At 40.4% G+C, this 22,586-nt stretch overlaps 1 protein-coding gene across 1 annotated transcript; it reads left to right on the forward strand.

Moving 5' to 3' along the window:
- The first annotated feature begins 8,590 nt into the window (after positions 1-8,590).
- LOC122413671 (segmentation protein even-skipped) lies at positions 8,591-12,061 on the forward strand. Its single transcript, XM_043424176.1, has 3 exons — positions 8,591-9,027; positions 10,126-10,289; positions 11,084-12,061. Exons 1-3 carry the CDS (start codon positions 8,886-8,888, stop codon positions 11,915-11,917), a joined length of 1,140 nt encoding a protein of 379 aa, XP_043280111.1. The 5' UTR covers positions 8,591-8,885; the 3' UTR covers positions 11,918-12,061.
- The last annotated feature ends 10,525 nt before the right edge of the window (positions 12,062-22,586 follow it).

Consider the following 22,586-nt stretch of genomic DNA (forward strand, 5'->3'; position numbering starts at 1 on the left):
AAAAAATTGTTTATCCTTCTATATAACGAATGAACGCTTCTTACGAAGTTTATGAAAAAGTACATAATAACGATGAAGAATATAACGAAGTTCTGGGAAAAAATTCGAGGCAATTGTCTTACTGGTAATAAAGACGACGCTGAAGTTTGCAATGTTGGAGTCCACCTAAATGGAGGAAAAAAAACATTTGTAATTCACTAATTTTTTATTTCGCGAAGTATCGGTGCAGGTTGAAAAACTACGAATTGAAAATTCGAGAGGGAACGAAATTGGAGAATTACTGGAATTATTGGAGGCTTTTTTTACATCATTTCGTTGGACTCCAACGTTGCAAACTTCAGCATCGTTAAGGAGTTTCGGTGCTGATGTCTAAATATTAAGAAATTGATCAAATTTGGTGATAATGTTCTTCAACATCAAGTGCGAAAACACAAATTTTTTTAAAAAAATTTTCTTCTATCGAGTATTACGCATTAAAGCAGATAAACTTTTTCCTTTGTGTTTTCCCTTTGCGCTCTCAAATGCGATTTTTTACATAAAAAAACTTGAGTAATCGAGTCAGTGATGGATCCCCGTTCAATTATAATGACTTGTACTTTCATTCGCCAAAAGACAAGTTGAAAAATTTATTTACAATTTCGAATTAATAACTCTGACATCAATTTAGAGTTTTTCAATTTTTCAAATTACCACGCGAGCAAAGCCGCGGGTAAAAGCCAGTGAATTCGCATTCTTTTGTAACACTTATTCAATCGAAATTCATAATACAAGTGAAATCACTGTGAAGTTTGACGGGAGTATAAGTACTTGTTGCGATAGGCGAGCCTTCCTCCGTAGTTGGTCGAGGCCCGGTATTGATTAACTCGTAAAGTCAGTGCATGTTACAACCAATAGCCGAGGTCATACGGAGCGCAGCGTCGTTGTTGTATCGTGCGATAGGACAGAGAGATGGCCACGATTAAATTAGGACCTTAATGAAACTGTTTAATCAGCTACATGATTGCAACCGCACACTCCCGCTGCAGCCTCTCGCTCTGCTTCCAATTAGCCGGCCAACCGTATGGTCTCTATACGTCGTGCATATGCATCGATGGATTTTCAGCGCAATGAAATAGCATCAATTTTCAGAATGCAGGTACTACGTTTCGTGGGCCGGAAATGCGAAAATCATTTGACGAAACGATATGAGCGTTGGTGGAAGAATAAAAAAAGGATTTTGCGCACACGCACCAATAATTTGAAACGATCGATAAAAAACACCAAATATCTCGTTCACAGTTCAACGTTCGCGGAACGAGTGAAAACTGCATGATCTTTGTGCCTCCTTTTTCCAAATTATTAACGAACAAATGAACCTGGCGAGGATCGAGTGATCCTGCGAAGCGGCCTGCAATATTTCACATTGGAGGCGTTTTCGGTCTATTTGAAATTCGTCAAATTGCATTGCCGAACCCTTTCGATGAAGGTTATTAAAAACAGGATTTTCATAAATTTGCAAAATCCTTAAGGTATCCTTTCGCCGGGAACGGCTTCCCACATAATGTTGCGAGTAACCACAGGTCGCAAGCATACCTCTCTTCGATTCCGTGCATTTTTACGTGTACTAAATTTAGTATGCCAGACAGCTCGGGAACAATACTGAAAATTGACTTCATCCCGCCGGGTCAGTGTTCTGCGAGAATTTCAAGAAGGCGTTTATTAAGTGCATGAAGAATCGACTCTGTGGGCAATTAGCAGCGTTGTGGGAGGGTTTGATTTTCCAAAGAATTTGAATATTTGACGTGTTTCTCCCGTACCAGACTGTCATTTTTATGGTGACTAATCCAGCCTGTCAATTGTGTCAATTTTCGCTTTTCCTTTACCCCCGTTTCGGTGAATTGGTTCCCGTTGTATCTGCGCTTTTTGAAGTAAAACTTCTATAGGCGCGCTATAGGCTCGGGAGGTAAACCGGTGAATGAAAATCTTGTTACGGAAGTGTGTAACGGAAGTGCTATACGAAAGGTGTGAATGCGCATGTGCATGTACATTTTCGTTCTCTCTCACGCTCATTGCCATGGGCTCGTATGATTGGGCAAGGCGAACGATAATTGAGAGTAAGAGAGAGAGTGATGCGCACGCACATTTTCTTTCTCTCTCTCACTGCCAGTTCATGAAATATATACATTAGGGTGGCGCAAAAAAATCGACTATTTTTTTTTTCAGGGTCTCCGATGAAAATATGTTAATTTATCATGTTTCAAGAGCCCCCTCCAAAAATCAGCTCCAAAAAATGTTTCTTAAAGGTCGCTCAAGATTTAAAAAAATTCCAAAAATAGTCAAAATTCGACTTTTTTATTTAAAAAATCTTTTTGCTCAATACAGTGAATTTTTGTACCGAAAAAACCAATGAGTTTCTGAAATTTTCAACTCAAAATATTCATTTTAAAAGGTCGCTGAAAAAATATATTTTAATTTTGAATACTTAAATTTTATTGTTTCGAGCGACCTTTAAATATTCATATTGATTATCAATTTGAATTTTGAGTTGCAATTAGTAAGATAACCGATGAAAATGCACTACGAAACGGAGGAAAAATCGTATATATCAATGTAGGTAATAGACCAGAATCACGGAAATTTTTTTATCGGCGTAGCAAACAGTGTTTGAGCCTGCGCTATTTTTGCTTTCATTCAATCATAAAGTATTTGTTTGCAAACAACAATTCGAAGTATTTATGTTGATAATATCTACTTGATAATTATTAAAACAAATTGTTCAAAACATCACTCAGTATTGTACCAATTTCACTCACTATGAGAGTCAATAAATATTTTGATTAAACAGGCATGCTCTATTCATAATTACATTTTCTCTGCTAATTAGTTCTCGCAATTGTTTGAATTGTTTAAATAAAAATATCGACTTATTGTAAAATCATACCTTGTTACGTCAGATTTTTCCTTCATCTCATTGTGTATTTCTAACCATTATCTTACTTATTGAAAGTGAAAATTAAAATGAATAATCAATATAATTATTTAAAGGTCTCTCGAAGCATTAAAAGCAAAGCATATAAAAGATGAAATTTTATTTATGAGCGACCTTTTAAAATGAATATTTTTAATTAAAAATTTCAGAAACGCATTGGTTTTTTCTGGACTACATTCCGGTGTATCGAGCAAACAAATTTTTTAAATAAAAAAATTCAATTTTCGACTATTTTTGGAATTTTTTAAAATCTCGAGCAACCTTTAAAAATATTTTTGTTGATTTGATCTTTAGAGGGGGCTCGTGAAACATTATAAATTAACATATTTTCATAGGAGACGCTGAAAAAAAAAATAGTCGATTTTTCTGCGCCACTCTAATATACATCTCAGTAAAGCGTGTGTGAGTTTTGAGTTCAGTAGCTTCAAACGAACGATATGAAAACCAAGCACGAAACAATAAAAATAAGTGATTTTATAAAAAATTTTAAATTACAATAATTGTAACACTTTTTTACTAGAGAAATTAATTATCTATGAAAAACCACAAGAATTTCACGTTTTTAGTATACATATTCAAGTACACAGATACTGAATATAATGTTATATGTCGAGATCTTTGAATTTCAACGGATAAATGACGTGACAGCCGTTGCTGCAGTACGGCATACACCGATAATTCATGACGTATCATTCAACTTGATTGTTTTATACTTGATTTTTGAAGAATCTCAAAATAAAATAGCACTGTTCCTTTGTAAAAAAAAAAGGTCTGAACTTTACGAAAAAAAATATTCTAAAATATTAAAAAAATGGTACATTAGGAGAAAAAGCAAATTTAAAGTTATAATTGCTTTTTTAGCATTTATCTGACCCCTGAGAATATTTAAAATATTTTTATTGAAAAGCTGAGGTTTTTTCACATAAAAATGACTACGTTTAGTGTTCCGAAAAATAATTCAGGGGTTCGATATTTTCAACACGAGAAGTTAGCAATTGCAAATTTTCAAATTTTCAAACTTCTAATAACTTTGAAACGGCTAGAGAACAAAAAATTGAAAAAAATCATGAAAGTTCACAGTGACACGTATTTTTGAAAAGCAATGACCATTATGCATAATTCAGACCCTCCGGCAGAAATTAATTCCATAATTGGTGGAATGACCCATACATCTGTACGTTGCGAAAAAAGTTTTACTTCAATTGTGTGGTCTAAAGCTCACTTTTTTTTTCATATACGCGTTTAAGCACCGCGGGCTTCGAAACCTTTGGACCAAAGAAGAGGAGGCACATTCGTCGCTTGATCTCGAGCGATGAGTAGCGTTGCACTTCTCAGGGAAAAGTGCACTTGAGGCCTCGCGTTTCCCCGGCGGCGAGTTTCTGTCGAAAGGATGCACTTGACGAGGAGCCATCGGAGCCGAAAAAGACGTCAGGAACAGTTGGCATCCGGACTAGATGCACGAAATAATTGGGGCATGTGCGTCCAATGAGCAGCTGGACATTGGCCTTAGAATTTCTCTCTCGTGGAGCATCGATTGCGGCCTCTCAAAACCGGTAGTCCCATTCGATGAAATTAATGTGCGCACATTCAATGAAGGATTTAATTTCATGGATGATTATTGGAAATGGAAGAGACAGTTTGTTGACCGTGCGGCGAGAGCTGATCCGAGACTGATATGCTTGGACGGTTTGTTTGGATGTGTACCCGCCCACGGATCAATGTAAAGCTGAGGATTAACGCTGCTATACAGATATATATGTTTAGAGAGAGAAAGCGAAAGACACGGAAGGTTCTTCTTGGTGCGATAAAGTTGTCGCGCTCGGTGTCGAGGTCTCTCACAGGTTTTCTTCCCAGCTTTTCTCAGCTCCGTTAGGATTAGAAGGAAAATCCGATGCGGGATTATGTCTCGAGGCTTTATCCGCTCGTCTCCGGCTCAATCCACCGGGCAAATATCACGTATTATGCCGCTAAACTGGCGTAATCACGATTACTAATTGCGTGAAATTGCCTTCTCGTTTTCTGCTTACCTGTCGCACGAATGAGCCAAAAATCTCGCTGGCTAATAGCGATCGATCATTTACCAATTATACTTTCAGCAGGTCGCATTAGTCGTAGCGTGGGGTAACGGCAGATTTTTATGAATTATTTCCAAATAACGCTCATCGCCAGTAATGTATTCGAGAATTTAAGAGAACACATTTTTATCAATAATTTAATAATTTTATTATTGTCGATTGAATTGCCGATTATTTTATAGTAATTGATTTTTCATTGGACCACCGTTGTACTCTGTGTTCTTCGTCCATCTCACAGATTTCTTTACAAAAAGACTGAAAAATTTGGAATAAAAGACTCAGAAAAAGAAACCAGGATTATTGTTTATTACTTTGAGCTCTTATCCGGTTACGCTGTTAAATAATTAAAAAAATAAAAATAAAAAAAAATAAAAAAAACATTCCAACAACTGTACTCGGCTCTTTTCTGAAATACCGACTCGAGTAGTTTTCGAAAGTAGCGTTAACTTTTGGTACTTTTAATTCCTCTTAATCTCCGAAAGGAGTGAAAACATTTCGCATATTTTAGGGTACGGCTAAAGCGTCTCATCAACCCTTTTTCGTATTTTCGTCCGAGCGCTATAATGTTGCTGGATTTTTTGCCTCTCTTCGTGCCTCAATTTTTAATCCGCTTAAGTCGGTGAAAAAAATGGTGGGGGTTTTGGTCAGAACTCGGTGGCTCAGAAGGATTAGCGCGATGAAGGGGTTGAAAAAAGGGTTGAAGCAACGCTTGGCGAACAAAAAATGCAGCACTCTCTCGACCCTATGAGCGAAGAAAAAATAAACTTTCACTCTCATCTCGGTTCTGAGCACGCTTTGATTCTGGCTCGTGTCCGCATTTAAAAGTTTAACCTTTTCCTCCACGCATACCATTTCACTTGCAATATTGCACCCATAACAATAACAACGATATAAAATCTGGAAAAGAGTTTCTCGTCCCCAACCCTTGCAGATTTTCGGCCCTTCCTATTATATACGCCGCATTATTTTTTCCTTGCGCTTTAAATTCAAAAACAATGCGGTGCTGGATTTTTTTCTAATCCCACTTTACTCACTCAGAGTTTTTTTACATTCGTCCCGGTTTTTTTACCTGGTTGGAGATTTTCGTAGATTATTTTCAGAGATCATGAAAGAGTAAAAAAATGGAGATTTTTGAAAAAACAAATAAATACGTTTCTCGACGAATGGCTGGGCAGCGATTCGACGGAAAGTTATATTCCCACCTTTTTTCGGTCGGCTCTGCTCGCTGCGGTGGTCTCCGCTCGGCTTTGCCGAGCTCAAAAAGTGCTTCGGCGAGTTCGAACATTTCTGCGATATGTCGTATATTACGTTTTTGAAAATATATGCAGTTCCAGCGATTCCCGGCATTTGACTTTAGTCGATACTCCCAAGCGGGGGTGAAAATTTGTCGTTACGACATTGCGAGGAGGCATGAAAAAAGTGACCCGGTTTAAAACATCGGTCGTATTTTATGGAGAACGAAAAGAAAATAAGTTTCTCTCGTTGCGTTTGTGTGGAAAAAAAAACAAAACGGAGCACGAGCATTTGGAGCAGGCCAACAAAAAAGACGTAACAAGCAAAAATTCGTGCAATAAAAATAAAAATTCGATAAAGCGGGCACCGTTTCAGCTTAGGCTCGTACCTTAAAATCTTAAAAATCGTATTTTTCGAAAGAATTATGAGGTCTCCCCTCCCTTCGCCGTCTCTTGCGGTACCGTTGATCCAGTTTTGGTTTTTCATTTTTCCACGCGCAATACCATTTTTACGGCATTTTGCTTTTTGGTCTATAAAATTCGGCCTCCCGAGATTTTTCTCGACGGTTTCCATCCCCAATTACAGGTAGTCCGTTACACATTTTTATAGTAGGTCCGTTCTATAAACAGTTGCGCAAAACCGTAACGGACTTTTTCCCAAGCGGTAAAAAGCCGCTTCGAATAACTTTTTCCAAATATTTAGCAGAGCCGTCACGGTCTTCCATTACTCTCCGATTCATCTTGTTCAACGAGTATCATTCTCGGTTTTTGCCTTCTGAAAATTCGGAGTAATTACGAAAATAAGTATGCGGTACGAGGGGGCGTCGTTGGATTTTCATGAGCTCGAAAAATTTTTTGAATCCGCGTTTCCGAAGTTTCGCCTCGAACGAGGTAAATCTGCGAATCCTCCGTTGGATAAAAAACTGGGAATTATCAGAGCGACCGTTCGCAGAGAAGCGGAGATACAAAATTCCGTCGAACGAGCGCGACCTTGGCGACGTACCTGCGAAAACGAAACAGAAAAAGAGAGTTTTTCCTATGTTTTGATTTACGAGCCGCACGTTTTGTGCTCTACATAAGTCACCTCAATTCACAGCTTTACTATAGGACATAATGGTTCTTAATCTAATTTCGACCAACGGTCTGGCCGTTTTGACCTTACCTGCGATGCGGTGCTCGTTCCCAGATATATTACGCACCAAAAATTGGCTCCGCACATTCACAGCTCCGGAGATGAAAAAATGCGGAGCAAAAATTTCACACCGATGTATTTTCCGCCGAGTCTCTCATCGTCGAGCATAAAAATATTTTCTCGAAAAATCATAAAAATATAAAAACACTCTCGACCCTCCGCGTATCCCAAAAAGAGGCTGCCCTGATTTCGACTCGGCTTCGCTTTACCTCGGAGATTGTAAAAACGTTTAAAATGGAGCAAAAATCGTACGAAGTGACTTCTGCTACGTATTTATGTTTCTTCAATTTTTCAAGGAAAAACCTCTTTTTACGACGCTTCGAGTATTGCCGTTGCGTTGTACACACGCGCATTTGCGTATGCACACCAGTTTTCAGTCAACGCGATTTTCCTCTCGCCGTCGTAACTCGCCTTTTCCCAAGAATTTTTTACTACCCCGTGATTTGTGACGAATTTCGTTAGAAAATCACGACACCTAATTCCTCTGCTCTCTGGCGAGCCAAAAGACGCAACGAACAGTAAAAAGTTGTCCAATAGGGAGACAAAATGAGCTGATCGGATCGTCGAGTCGCGTTGAAAAACGTTGCGATCGCCCATGAATTTTTCACCATGATTATCTGTTTCTTGTCAAAAAAAAAAAAAAAATATGGAAAGATATTTTGCACCCTCCCGATCGCCGTGTCGTTTCACTGCGAATCGACCTGGAATATCGGGGCCGAGGATATCTCGCGTAGTAAGAATTTATAAGACCAAATAATCACGTATAATTTGGATTTGGTGCTCGGTCCAAATGCAGCACAAAAAAGATCCTGATCTTTATACGCAAATGTATATGCTCGTGTTCCAGGGCGTATATAATACATAAATGAGAAGGAGCGAGAGAAAGAGAGAATTGGGATGCTGGAAAGATGGCACGGTGGGGATTGAGTTCGCGGTGGTGGGCGTGGCGCGAGGAGGAAACGCTCGGCCAAAGAGAGACGTTCTCGCCGTAATTCCGACCAATCCCGAGCGCCTTTAAACCCCTGTCAAATCAGTTGGTCGGATCCCCACTTTTGAAAATACCCTCACGAAGGGTGGCCGTATAAATCCTTGGCACTGCTTCGTCCCAAGTTCACTCGGAACGCGGACTTACGACTCTGACGTCCCCGAAAATAGACTCCGGAGCGTTCGAAAAAGTATCGACGGAAAATCAGAACCCTCCGACCCATTACTCGTGTAACAAGTGCCAAAAACTTCATCTCCGAAGGACCATTGTTTCGTTAATGAACAAATGACTCGAGTGAACAGTGCAAAGTGATTCCCCATTGATGTTCCACCGTATTCTCTTATCGTCAACGCTCAAACGTCGGATCTGTGACTCAAAGGATAATTAGAGACTCTCGATACACTCAAGAGGTCGAAGAAAAAACTCTGCAAAGATGCAAGGCTATCAGAGAAACTACAAGGAGCAGCAGCAGAGGGAGGACGAAACTATAGTGGTGGATATGGTGCCGTCTCAGTACCAATTGAGCCCACCGCACAGTCCGCAGTCGGGCAACATCCCGAAAACACCAGAAAAAGGTTAGCATAGTTGAATTTGTATCTCAGCGATGAAGAGGGTGGAAAAAAGCGATCAAATTCCAAGTGCCTCCACGTGAAATTCGCTCACACAGGCCCATATTGTTTATTCAAATATTCGTCGATAAGAGAGAGAAAAACGATAACAAGTCCAAATTGATCGTCTGTGTAAGCACGAGCTCGAGGAATTGTGCGCGATTGAGAGTTTTCTCCACTGGTCAATATTCGCGAAGCGATGACGTTTTGTCAATGGGTGTTTGCCCGGTTAATTGTAATCCTTCTGAGAAAATTTCCTGACCGAACCCCCGCAAACGTTTAATGATCCCAGTCCTAACTTTATTGCGGCAATGGAAAAACACCCATTTCTGTAAATTGACCGCTGTAAGTTTTCTTCGTCGCTTAAACTCGCTTTCGGCCCAGTCCATTCTTAGAATTTCGATGACGTCTGTTTTATGGCACATTTTCAATAATAATTCTTCAGACGGGGCGTGTTTTTCGAATTGGAAAAATTAATTTCTGTAAGCACCCTGCGGTATGGGTCGGAAATAACTCGTCTCGGGCTTCAATTCTCTTCAAATTCTAATGAATTCGTTCAAATTTTTCGCGTGCGCATTATCGAATTTCGAACTCTTTCGATCGAACGGCTCGAGTTCCTACTCAACGAGCTCCGACACTTTTGTCGTCTTTTCGGGGCTGGACAGTGGTCCGACAAATTTTCCGGATCAAAGAATCCGGCCGACTTTTGTCGGCGGAAAGACGCTCGGTACGCGTGTAGCTCGCGAGTTCTTTGAGAGTCGCCGGAAAAACGACGGGGGTCCTGTCCCGCCGTGGACCGCCGGCCTCGCTTTTCACCCCCGCGCTCAGAGATTTTCTCTTTTTTTGGCTCCCGATCGCATCGAGAAAATACCGCGAAACCCAACGATTCGTTCCGACGCGACCTCCGGTACAAATAAACATCCTTCGGGGTGGACATGACCGAGGACATTGGTAGAAAGTGGTTTGTGGCTTTTTCGAGATGGGAAACCGCCCTTTGCGCTCTTTTTCCTTCGCCAATTGGACCCACTGTTTTCTAACGTTTTATTCTCGTTCTTTTGCTTTCAGATTCTTCACCGCCGATGGATCAAAACATAAGGAGGTACAGAACGGCATTCACGAGGGAGCAACTCGCTCGGCTCGAGAAAGAGTTTCATCGCGAGAACTACGTCAGCCGTCCACGCAGGTGCGAGCTGGCGGCACAGCTTCATCTCCCGGAATCGACGATCAAGGTGCGTCCGAATTTCTTCCGTTATATCTTCAACCTCTCATCCAGTTCCCGTGCAGTTTCAAACCCGCGAACAAGTCTTCGCTGGGAGACTTTTTACTCCGCGGAAGAAGCCGAAAAAACTAGCCATTTGGCATCTCTCGTTGCCAGATGTCGGAGACTCCCGGTCGCCTACTCACGCCATTTAATCGAAGCAATTAGCGTTTTTCTCTTGGAAACTCAAGTTTTTTCGCCGCGCCTTGCCGGCTCGGGATGATCTTAACCCCTCCCTTTTCCATTCGCCATGAGCCTTGTTTGCTCGTCTCATATGGCATGTTTGATCAGCGATTATAGCGCGTTCTCCCCCGCCGCGTTCTTTCTTTCGGTTCCCCGCGATGGCGCCCGCGCCCTCTTCAATCCTCTTCATCGCTTATAGCCGCTGCGAGCAATCACCGTCCGAGCAAATAAAACGGTACTATCGCCCGCGCTAGAGTATCTCCGAGATAAAAGGCATTGAAAAGCCTCTTTCGACAAAGTTTGCTGGACACAAACACAAGCGCGGTAGCCACCGACGTTGCACACCGACACACGAGGTGTTAATCGACGCAATTAGCAACTTCTTTTCGGGATTTACCGCCCGTCTTTACGAAAGTACTGCATTCCTTTCGAAGGCTCCGTTCTGAAAAACGACTTCCGATCGTCGATCAACAATTACGCGACGACGCGAAGCTCCCTGCTGAAGCCCAGCATCGCATATTCGAGCGGGAGAAAAGTGCGAGGAAAAGGCAGTCGCTGATGAAAGATTTTTCCCTTTTCCAGGTGTGGTTCCAAAACCGTCGTATGAAGGACAAGCGGCAGCGCATCGCGATGGCATGGCCATACGCCATGTACACCGATCCAACATTGGCAGCGACCTTGTTGGCAGCGGCGACCGCGGGTCTGCCGCCTCCCCCGTATCACCCGGCCTCCGGAATTCCGGCCTCGCATTTGGCGCCAAATTACCCAGCGGCGGCTGCAGCGGCCTACTACGCGGCTCGTTACAGTCCCTATCCGAGCGGGAACCCGGCGATGGGATCGAGTCCGTCGCTGCACAGGCCGCATCCCCAGCAGTCGGCTTTCGGCCAGCATCACCATCCCCATCTTATACAGGCGCATCACCCGCTGCCGCCCCTCCACCTCGCGGGCTTGGGCGTGCACGGTAACGCCTACGTAAATCCGAGCGCGGCAACGGCCGCGCCAACTTATCGACCGACTTTGCTTCCGGATTTGAGTCCGGCGCATTCGGATGCTTCGAGCGACTGCGACTGCAATTCGAACAATAATAACAACAGCGGTACCAACGGCAACGCGAACAACAACAACAACAACAACAACAACAACAACAATAACAACAACGCGAGCCATCATCACAGCCACGCGCATTCGGGATCGCGCGAGAAAAGTGCCATTTTGAAGTTCCCGATGGAGCTCAACGCGACGAATCTACCCGGACAAATTCAAACGATCCAGGGAGCATTCGAGAGCAAAAACGCAGCTTCGTACCACACGGCGGTGCTGCCGAGCTCGCCGACCGGCAACACAACGACGACGATCAAAATCGAGCCTCCGAAACTATTTCAACCCTACAAAACCGACATTACGGAAAGAGCGTGAATTCCCTCTTCGAACAAGCAGCTGAACGAAAACACATGCAATCGCACAAACAACCCAAAGATTCGAATCTCGTTTATTTCTCTCTCTCTCTCTCTCTCTCTTCTGTACATAAAATTTTCTTTTCAATATACTTGGCGTCAAGGCGCTCCCGCGTCTCTAGATTATAACGAAATAAGAAGCTTGTAAATATTGAGGATCACGAGAATTGTACATACGAGATTCAAAGATTGAAACCTTTTCCGTTGTCAATACGTCGAAGATCGCTGGCCGCGACAACAACGTTAATCGTGTCGTCTTAGTTTGAATCCCTTGGCGGTATATTGATTAGACCGACCAATAAAACATTTATCTAATTAGCAACTTTTATTCTTATTTATATTTGCGAACATTGACTCGACGAAATTATTCGTTTTTTATGCACTTCCCTATGCGTCGAGCCATCTGTGTGCGCGTAGGCGAGCGCGTGTGAGAAAGAGGGCAGAGAGAATCCAGTCAATCGCGTCTTGTACTGATGCAAACCTTATTTTTTATCGATCCATCGCGCGCGCATTAATCAACCGGATTTTTAAAACGTTAATGTATTATCGTATCGACGTACCTTTTCATTCGTGTGTACATATTGTTTTCTAGAAATTCACCCCTCGTCGACTATCGTGATTAGATCACATCGAATTATTGTCACTGTACAAACAAAATTGTAGCTGAGCGTCGAAATGCCGACGCGCCTATTATTATTTACGTACATATATATGAATCTATATATTGTATATATACACACACACATCGAACTCAGGGATGCGAAAGTGGGACAAAATAAATATTGTATATAATCATGAATATCCGACTCGTTTTTCCTTTTTCGCCAGTAACCTCGTCCTCATCCTCTATTACTTCTTATTTACTTCTCATGTACCGAATCGTGATTAGATGTCCAGTCGTTGAAGCGTTCGACCGAGAAAAATATGGTGCATTACACTTTTTTTTTAAACTGTTGTAAATTATCCCGAGATCGCAATGAATCAGTAGAATTTTAATTTTAATTTTAATTTTATGAGACCGAAAAGTGTCTTGAGACCTATTTTTTATTTACGATTTTGAATTTTCGTGAGGAACGGCTAACCACCGTGCTGTTTCGACACCATCAACGTATTTAGCAGCGTTGGTGGCGATTTGCACTTTCTGCTTTCACAAAACCGTCTTCCGTGATACGATTTTAATAAAATAAAGGATAAAAGTCCACAAGCGTGATAATAGCTTGTAAAATTTCAAAATAACACAGAGCTCACGAGCGTTCGACAGGGCGTTCTATAGACATTTGTAAAACAAATGAAAAAAGACGATTTTTAAAATTGAGTTATAAAATTTAGATCGCATTTTTATGAATGAATGTTGACATTTCTCGTTTACTTTCTACGAAATCTATCATAAATATGCATTCTCATTATTTTTTTTACATAATGTAAAATGCCCTGTTACCCGATTAATTACCGTCGACTCCAAATGATGACTGAATCAAAATAATACAGCAATTTCGTTCCCACAACGAAGAGACATTATTCGTAAACGTTTTTATTCGAAACTCTTCGCACATAAAATCACATATGCGGCACACTTCGTGTTTGTATCAGTGTTTATATATTGGCCAATTAAGCTGACGGTCGAGCAGAAGCGACTCCCCCTCGCTCTCGCATCGTGTCGGAGGGCGTTGAACATCGACGCAAAGTGCATGGGGAACAAGATAATTTTGTATACTAAACGCCGCGCCTGCTCCAACCACAACGCTCTCTCCCTTCAACTATTTCTCAACTCAAACGCATACGACTTTCTTCGCTTGCCATCAATACGCTTATCTCATATGACTCAAGATCGTTCGAAACTATCACGCGATTCGGAGAAGGGCGAATGACATTTGGACCGGATATATATAAGGACGGGGGGTAACATGTGATTCGGGATTAACATACTCCGCGATACATGTGGAAACGGTTTTATGTCGAATTAGCTCAGAGCTTGAGGAGACTCGTCAGGATTTAACGTGTCGATTTGTGCTCACGATGATTTTCGCAATAACGAAAGGGAAAAATGGATGAAAACGAGTTTTTTTTTGAGATTCGGCGGTTATTTATTGGTTTATTTATAATTTACGGTATTTGTTTTTCTTAAATTTTTCGTACGATGATTTTTCGTAAGCGATTGAAATAAATGGGGTGATTCGACCAAACGGTATCCCCTCTTCGGTGTTATATCTACGAAAATTAGACGACGAATTCGCGAGTGCTACGAAAATCTTGTTTTCTTTCGATTCGGGACCGTCAATCAACTATACACGTGAGAATTCTTGCTATCATCGGGTTGGCCAACCGTTTAACTCGCTGTCGTGAGGCTAAATGGAATTCAATATCAACTACTTCGACTGGAGATTGGGGTCTTGGAGCGGGGAAAGAATTCGTCACGAACGAGACAAGTCAAACAAAAATATTGTAATCGACGATTATTCGCGTATGAAAATTGAAATGATTGGAAATAGCAAATATCGTATGAAGTTGCGAATGAGAAAATAATTATATTCTGAAATATTGAGATGAACTATCATATTTGCAAAAGATAGACTAAAATGTTATCGGTGATTGTGCGAATATGAAAATTTAAAGGTCCTGAAAAGAAAAATATCTCTGGAGTTTGCGTATGATTTGAATACAATGAAATTTGGTATAATCGAAATAAAATATTATTACAAGTTTCTAATTATTTAATTTATTTTCATAGTAGTTTAAAGTAGTTCGACCGTTCGATTAAGTACGGTGAAGGTCCACATTTTTTGCGGTAAATGATAGTTTAAGGTCCCCTGATAACGATAAGCACAGTCCCGGAGCCTCTTACGAGGTCAAATTTTCCGTTTTTTAAAAAAACTATTATATTACGAGACTTTGAAGACAGAAAACATGAAAAAACTTTAGTTTTTGACGTGTCAAAATCATTCATCAAATTTATTTTTGAGACTGACTCAAGTGCTTTTATTCGTCTAGTAGCTTCGCTTTTTTCAACGAATCGACCATTCTTTTCTCTCGATGCCATTACACCGATATAAACTTTCTTTCACACCGTAAAAAAGTTCCCTAGGTTTTATGTATTCAAAGTGTCAGACTCAATCATTAACTAGTCAAGTTGAATTATACATTTTATCTTTTATGATATTTTTAAAGCATTTTATTGCGTTCTTGTGATAAAAATATTCTCAATGTAAGTCTTCATCAATTTTGTTAGTAATTTAGACTTTAATTTAATCAACAACTCGATTTATTCAACTCATTAATAATTATTAAATAACTATTGAAAGAATGTCCAATTCGAAGAATTTTCGAAAAATCGAGTCGAGCGAAACGGTATGGCTTTGACAAAATGTCAAAGATGGTTTGAATTCCAAGCTGTCATTTTGACGGGACGAATGAACGTTGTTTTTTCCGAATGAATTTAGCCCCACATTGGTCGTGTTTCAAGAACCAATTGGAATCGCGGAAAAGCGATGACAATGAAACAGCTAATTCACGCGTCACAACCTTACTTTATAAAAAGGGATAAAGTAGTTGAATCGATTTTCGTAAAAAGATTATAGAAGTGTTTTAAAGGCTAGTCAATTAGTCGAAATTCTATTTTTAGTCTGATTTCCAGCCTACTGATGCGCTTCTTTTTTGCCTTCTGATCTTTCAATCAATATTAAAATAGACGCGTAACAAAAAAAGAAGTGGAGAGCAGGCATGTCTAACGCGGTGAGGAAAGCCTCGAGTGAAATAATAAGCATCAGCTGCTCGTATATATACGTTTGGAAACTGTAGTGAGCGTTGCTTCAAGGGTAACTCTCGTAAAATCATAAAAATTTTGAAAGATAAAGTCGTAAAGTTTGAGCAACGAGGCTGGGCATCAATTTTTCTGCCGGTTTCTTCTTTCTCGGTCTGTCTTGCGCTCGTTTTACCACCCGAGACGCTAATCTACCCTCATAAATATTAAATTACTTGGTTTTGTCGCGAGGCTGTAAAAAAATTATCGAAAAAATTTGACAAAAAGGATCTTGGTGTTGTTGCATGCCTAGACTCACAGTCCGCCAGTGCGGAAGACCGGAGTATAGGAGAAACAATTCTTGTCGAGGGGAACAACGAGGCTTGGACGATTCCGTAGCAGTGTGATTTGCCATTTTTTTTCCATCCGGGCCGCCAAAGCGAACAACTTTTTTTAACAAATAGAAAAAATCTTACAAATAGAAAAAATTCTCTTAGAAAAAAAATTGTTTTTTTTTTGTTTGTTTTTTTCAAACGCGTTCCGTCGCTTTCACGTTTAAACTTCGCCGAAAATTGAATCGTCAGGACTGATAAAATTGCCCAATTTCTTTGAAAATTCCATTCTCACAGCTTTGAATGTTTGCCCGGGTCACAATATTTCGACAACACGAAATAAGACCGTGGAGAAGGTTCTTTTCCAGGGCCGGAACGAAGAGAAGAATTTTCCGCGGAGCCACATCGAATCCTCGGGTGTAAGCACATGGTGCGGACATGGAAGCGCGAGAATGTTTTCGGACGATTCTTCAGACCACTACGACCGCCGCGGAGCGTTGAAATCGCTAAATTTCCAGCAAGATGCGAAACGAAATTTGTATTTTCTCGAGCTCCGGTGCAGCACAAACACCCTCCGATCTGAGTCTACATCTTTCTTTAGTGGGTACAACATCCACGTGTTGCGTGACGAAAATATTTCGGACACAATATTTTGGAGACGACGGTTTCGGCACAGCGGGGCAAAACGGTTCTCGAACGCTATCCCCGTCATTTTTTTCGAGCGTAGCAAAAAGCGAAGCTCCCGAATTCGTCGGGCCTTCGCGCTCCTACAGTGCAATCGTGAGCGAAACTAATTTCAAGACTCAATCAAGCGGCTCGACTGATTGGACGAGCTTAGGAGGCTTTACTAGAAAATCATTTACACAATCAGTCCAAAGAACGTCACTTTTTCGTCCGCATATTTTCGAGCCGGAATTCTTCAGCAGGAGAAACTTTGAAACGAAGGAATTTCAAAATGCCTAACGGTGTAAACTTGGACCACCGAAGGAGGTGCAAATTGGCCTCTCATCCTGTTTACTTAATCAATCAGCACTCGAGATTTCTTTTATTCGTTGCCAGAGCTCACGACAGTACTTTTTTCGAAGCAATGATATTTCGCAGTGATAGACATTTCTTTGCCTGTTAAGGAGGGGCTCCGGAAAGTCAAAAAATCGATTGTTTTCGGGAATGTTTTTGGATAGACGGAAATAATTCGACACAGCGAAATTTTCGGTATATAGTTTCAAGCATATTTCAAGAGTCCAAAAACTTTTTTTTTTTATTTAAGAAATACTGATTTGTTCATGGTTTATACACCAAGTCTGATTGTCGAAGGTTCTCAGCTATACTTACAATGTGGAGATCGTAATTATTGTCTGTAACAAAAATTCAAGTTGTTTGCCCATTTTCATGTATTTTCCTTCCATATATGAACCTATAAGAACCCGATAAAATTGCGGAATTCTATATTTTTATCGAGTTTGAAAAAAAAAAACACGTTTCTAAAGAAAAAGAATATCACTTCAACGAGTTCTTATCGGTTCATGTGGGAGGAAAATATATATGAAAATGTAAAAAGAATTTGGAATTTTTGTTGGAAACAATAATTACGATCTCCATGTACAAATGAGTATTTCTCGCATTAAAAAAATGTTTTTGTACTTTTGAAATATCCTTAAAGCTGTACCGAAAAGTTCACTATCGTGAGTTGTTTCCGTCCATTCTAAAAGCATTCCCGAAAACAACTGATTTTTTGACTTTTTAAAGCAGGACCCCCCCGTTAAGAATCTCGTACTTGGTAAACGATCGAAGACAAATCAAGCACTCCGATGATGGACACTACCTCGCAATAAGTCCGTCCTGAGTGAGCATCTGCGTCGTATTTGAGAGAGAAAAAAATGAATGGATTTTTGCACCCTGCGATGTGGTAAGTAATGTCGAAATATGTCGAGGGATGGAACGCCGAATCCTCCCTCTCCCTTGCTCTCTCGCACTCGGTCCGTGACTAAACGGAACGAGGCTCAATATTTGGGTGAAGGCGAGTCTGTGGCTAATTGAAAAGTCAAAACTCGAGGTGGAAAGCAAAGAGAGTGGAACGAGGGGAGAGCAGAGGCGCGGGCCCGGTGAAAAGATGCGCAGCGCCCGTTCTGTTTGGGTCTGGTGTCTTCTCCGCCTTCGCGTTAGTCGTGAAAGCGTGGAGGGGCGTTTTGTCTCCAGGATTATGTACTTTTGCACCACAGGGGGGAGAGAAAAGTCACCGAGTGTTGCCGAAGCGACTAAATAAGGACCCCCCAGGATCACTTTGCAACAACAAGCGCCATTGTTCGTTTCTTCTTCTCCGTCCGGACCGCCGTTCGATTTCTCGACATTTTGTTCGAGTCGACCGATCATACGCGCCTTCATTTCCTCGTGGCAATCATTTTTCTTGATGCCTCCATCATTTCTAGTTGATCCTCCACTTTAATGGAGCTTCGTATACGTCCACTTTTCGCTCTAAGCGTAAGCAAAGAGTCGCATGACTAGACGGTGCGGTTGACAGTTAAGGAAATATTGTTGTGTTTTTTAAAATCACCGCAGATTTGCAAATATTGTTTCAACAATAATGGATTTCGTCCTGGAACGATTTAGCTCCCATTCGAAAGTAAACTGGACCCCCCAATCCGGTGAATTCTCACAGGGATTGTCGATAAAACAACTCTATTTACGCCCTTTCCAGGAATACGTAGCGCGGGACCCTTCACCGATTCGCAAGCAACCAAATACTTCGGATATGGAATCGAAGCCAATTCACGACTTTACAGTGTCCAGAGAAATGATTCGAAGTAACAAAGTTTTTGTTGAAATAATAAATCGAAGTAAAAACATGCAATCGTTGAACAGTCACTACGCCAAAAATTTTGTTCAATTAACAAATTTCATTCAGCTCGTCACAACTTATCGGCAGAATAACAACCATCCTCTTTACGCCTCTACTAAAAAAAAAAACTCTGCTTCTAAAATCTTCACTCCAAAATTCATAACAACTCTAAGTCTACTCATGTATAATTCATGATCTTCGATATCTCTATTCATGATGAGATATGTTCTGAAATGATTATGATTAGAGATATTGGGAATTAAATATCGCACCGGAATAAATATGTTAAGGTGGCTAGACGTTCTCTACGTAGATCCTCAGTTATTAAGTGTTAACTAGCAGCTATTCATGACTATACTCATCGCAGCTCTACTCGATAACAACTTCGTTCTTTAAGGTATTCCTTTCACGAACCCGAATATTCTGCAAAATTAACTGATTTTTTTTTTGTTTTTTTATTTCAGTAAAGTAAAAGTGCAGGCGAGAATAGATTAGCAAAATTTCAGGTCAAGTTATCGAATATTCAATAAAGAATAAAAACTTCAAAAATGGCAAAATTTATACGTGAGCTTATGGAGATTCCACCATCACCAAATTTCTATTCAATATTTCGTGTACTAAATGATTCTAAATTCCTGATACAAACTGTCTCACAGATGGAAAAAAGGTAAGGAACGACGATAAAAATAAAGAGTTACCGCGAATGCTTAAAAGAGATTAACGATAGAAATTGGAAAAATTGCAGAAGCTTTTTCTATATAACCGCGACTTCTCAGTGTTTAGAAATCAGTCCAAATTTCGAGTGCCCCGATTTGTGCCACCAAAAAATACGATAATGCGAAAGGAATACCTTAAACGTGTATATTTAGAGGCAAACTGTTGTTGAATACATTTACTGAGAATAGCATCATTGACTTGTTGCCACATAACTCGACTCTTATAAATCGCCTACTCGACAACGTTTCCATTTTAAAGGTTATTTTTATTTTATGCATGGATAACGTCTCTACTCTTCAACATGTCTAGGCGGATAACTCAGATTATTAATGACAAAAGAGGCGACAAATTGCATTTTATCGATTCTGTAATTTGAGACTATAGAGCCGTTTGGAGCAGCGTTGTTTTTCAGTAGAGCCATAAAGAGGACGATTGTTATTCTGCCAATTTATTGACTACCAAAAACTTTGTTGATTCAACGAACAAATATTAATCCACTCAATACCACCCAGAAAATTAGAGTCATTACCTTTCAGATTGAGGATTGATGAGATTTTGAAATACTCGAAAATCCTACCTACCGATTATACCCTAGTCCGATTGACACAGATTTGTGAGTGATGATGGTTGGATATATATCGTAGTACATGATAATCGTCAGCTCCTTCGTCTTGGGGAGTCCTGGGTGCAGATCCGACAAGTAAGTCTCGGATAGCCGTACCACACGGGACCTAATGGCAGTCGAAGCGATGACCGGTCATAAACAACAAGCTACAGCAACAACAGACACCTCGCCAGTGAAATTTTCGGTGCCGTTTGGCTCATTACCATTTATTATATCTCTAACTCGAGTCCGTACATACAGGATGTCCCGGAAGTTGAGGCTACTGCGTTGGGGAACCAGTTAAAAGGTGCAGGGAGCCCGCGAAGAGAAAAATTTTGACGTTTGTTGAAGCCTCGTAGAATTCGTTGATTCAGCAACATTTATGCATTTTTGTTGATTCACGCAGTTTGTTAACTGGAGAAAAAAATCAGGTCGATTCAGTCGCTTCGTTTCTACCAGCTACAACAAATATTGCTCGCTACGAAGAGAAAATCGTTGAGTGAAGAAAAATTTGTTAAACCGAGAAATTTTTTTTTTTTTTTTTTTTTTTTTTTTCAGTGTGCGTTTCAGAATTAACTAGTCGATGCGTTCGAGGCGTTTTTCAGACTCCCTCTAAGTGAGCCTACGCAGCCCATAAGTAGCGCTTTCCTGGCTCGAATATTCTTCGGGCCCCAAGTATATAAAACCCTCAAAGTTTTCCAAACTTTTACGATACCGCACGGCCGCCCGCCACGTTAACACGTCGGCTTCAGGGAGTCAACCCTTTACCTCTTGCCCAAACAAAAGCTCAAAGTGCATAAAAGCCGTTTTTTCATTCTCTCCTTTCTTCGCTACTGGCTCAACCCTTTTTTTCCTCGGACGGACAGAATCGAGGGTAATACTGCGCCGCACGGAATCCTCGTATTCAAAAAAATCAGCTAGACGCTCCACTTTTTGCCCCGTTTTTTTCCCGTACCGCTTCTCGTGGACTGCTCTTTTTTCGCATATTTTTTTATACCGTTCAGAAATTTTGACCGAGGCAACCCTCTGACCCAGAAAAAAAAATTCTCTCGGCTTGAAAGTCCCTTTTTTCGGAGCACTTCGACTTGGTGGTTTTTCCACGCATATCTTCCGATTCTGTTTTCCACTTTTTTTACGCGACGTTTGGGCTCAAATAAAGAATATCTTGCTTTAAAATTTTGAAGAAGACCCGAAGATGAGGGAGAAAGGGTTAAATTTAAGGGATGACAATTCAATTATCCGGGCACGAACACGTGTTTTCTTCCTACGATTTTTTCCCCTCTTCTTCTCTCCAAACTTCCGGATACCCATGCAAACTTTTTGCTCCCTCTTATTTCGTTGTTTATGAAAAAAAATCAGAATTTTTTCGGGTAAACATCGTAATGATGCAAAATGATGCACGCTCAGAGTGTTCGATCATCGGAAATGAAGCGAATTTTGAAAAAAATGTACGTTTTTTTTCATCCACCAAAGTCGTCATGATTTTCGGTCTTTTTTCACCGTCACTTGAGCCACGTTTTTCACTCATTTTTTGCCTGCTCTTCGAACAGTTTGAACGTAGTTATATTTTTTCGGGGCAATAATCCGAGAAATTTTTAAAAAATGAACCGTTTTTTCGAGGGGCACGAAAAAAATCTGAGCGTCCAACGACGCGACAAAACATCCGAGGTAAGATCGTAAATGCGTTTTAACTTCTGGATCTTTCACGCTTACGGAATTTTTACCGAAATTTTTTTACCATCTCAGATTCTATTGTAGTTATATATATATATATTTTTTTCCTTCCCCGTAACGCTTCGTGCAATAGCCTCAATTTCGTAGGGGTTTTTTACACCGTTTGCGAAACTCCAAAACAGTTCGACGCTCAGGGCCCATACAATATTGAAAATTGCTGCTTTCTTGTCTGAATTTTTTGACTCCACGTTACATTTCATTTGTTTTTCATAACGAGAGACATGATGAAATAGTAATAAATGAGTACGAAAAATTCGCACTAATGAGAGAGAAGGCATCGTTGGAGCGGGTGAAAAAATTGTGATTTTTAGTGACGTTTTTTTCACACTTTTATTGAGACGGCGAGCACTTGGAAAATGCAAATGCATAAACATTCGAAAACTCTTTTTCTTGGAAAACATGCAAAAAGAATAAATTTTTTGCACAATTTTCATTTTTTATCTCATTATTTACTCGACCAATATATTCAGTTGAAGTATTAATAAATTTCCCAGTTTTTATTTATCGAATCAAGCAGTAGATTCGAATCGAATTCGAAGAAAATAGTTATCGAAGTTTCGAAAACTGGTTATCGAACTCACAGTCCCTCAATTAGTATATATATATTCGAAGGAAAAAAAGTGAAATTTTCATTGTAAAATTCTATTTCGCTCGTTATATGGTTTGAGAATT

The sequence above is a fragment of the Venturia canescens genome, chromosome 7 (assembly GCF_019457755.1).
Source record: "Venturia canescens isolate UGA chromosome 7, ASM1945775v1, whole genome shotgun sequence".
In the NCBI taxonomy this organism is placed as follows: domain Eukaryota; kingdom Metazoa; phylum Arthropoda; class Insecta; order Hymenoptera; family Ichneumonidae; genus Venturia; species Venturia canescens.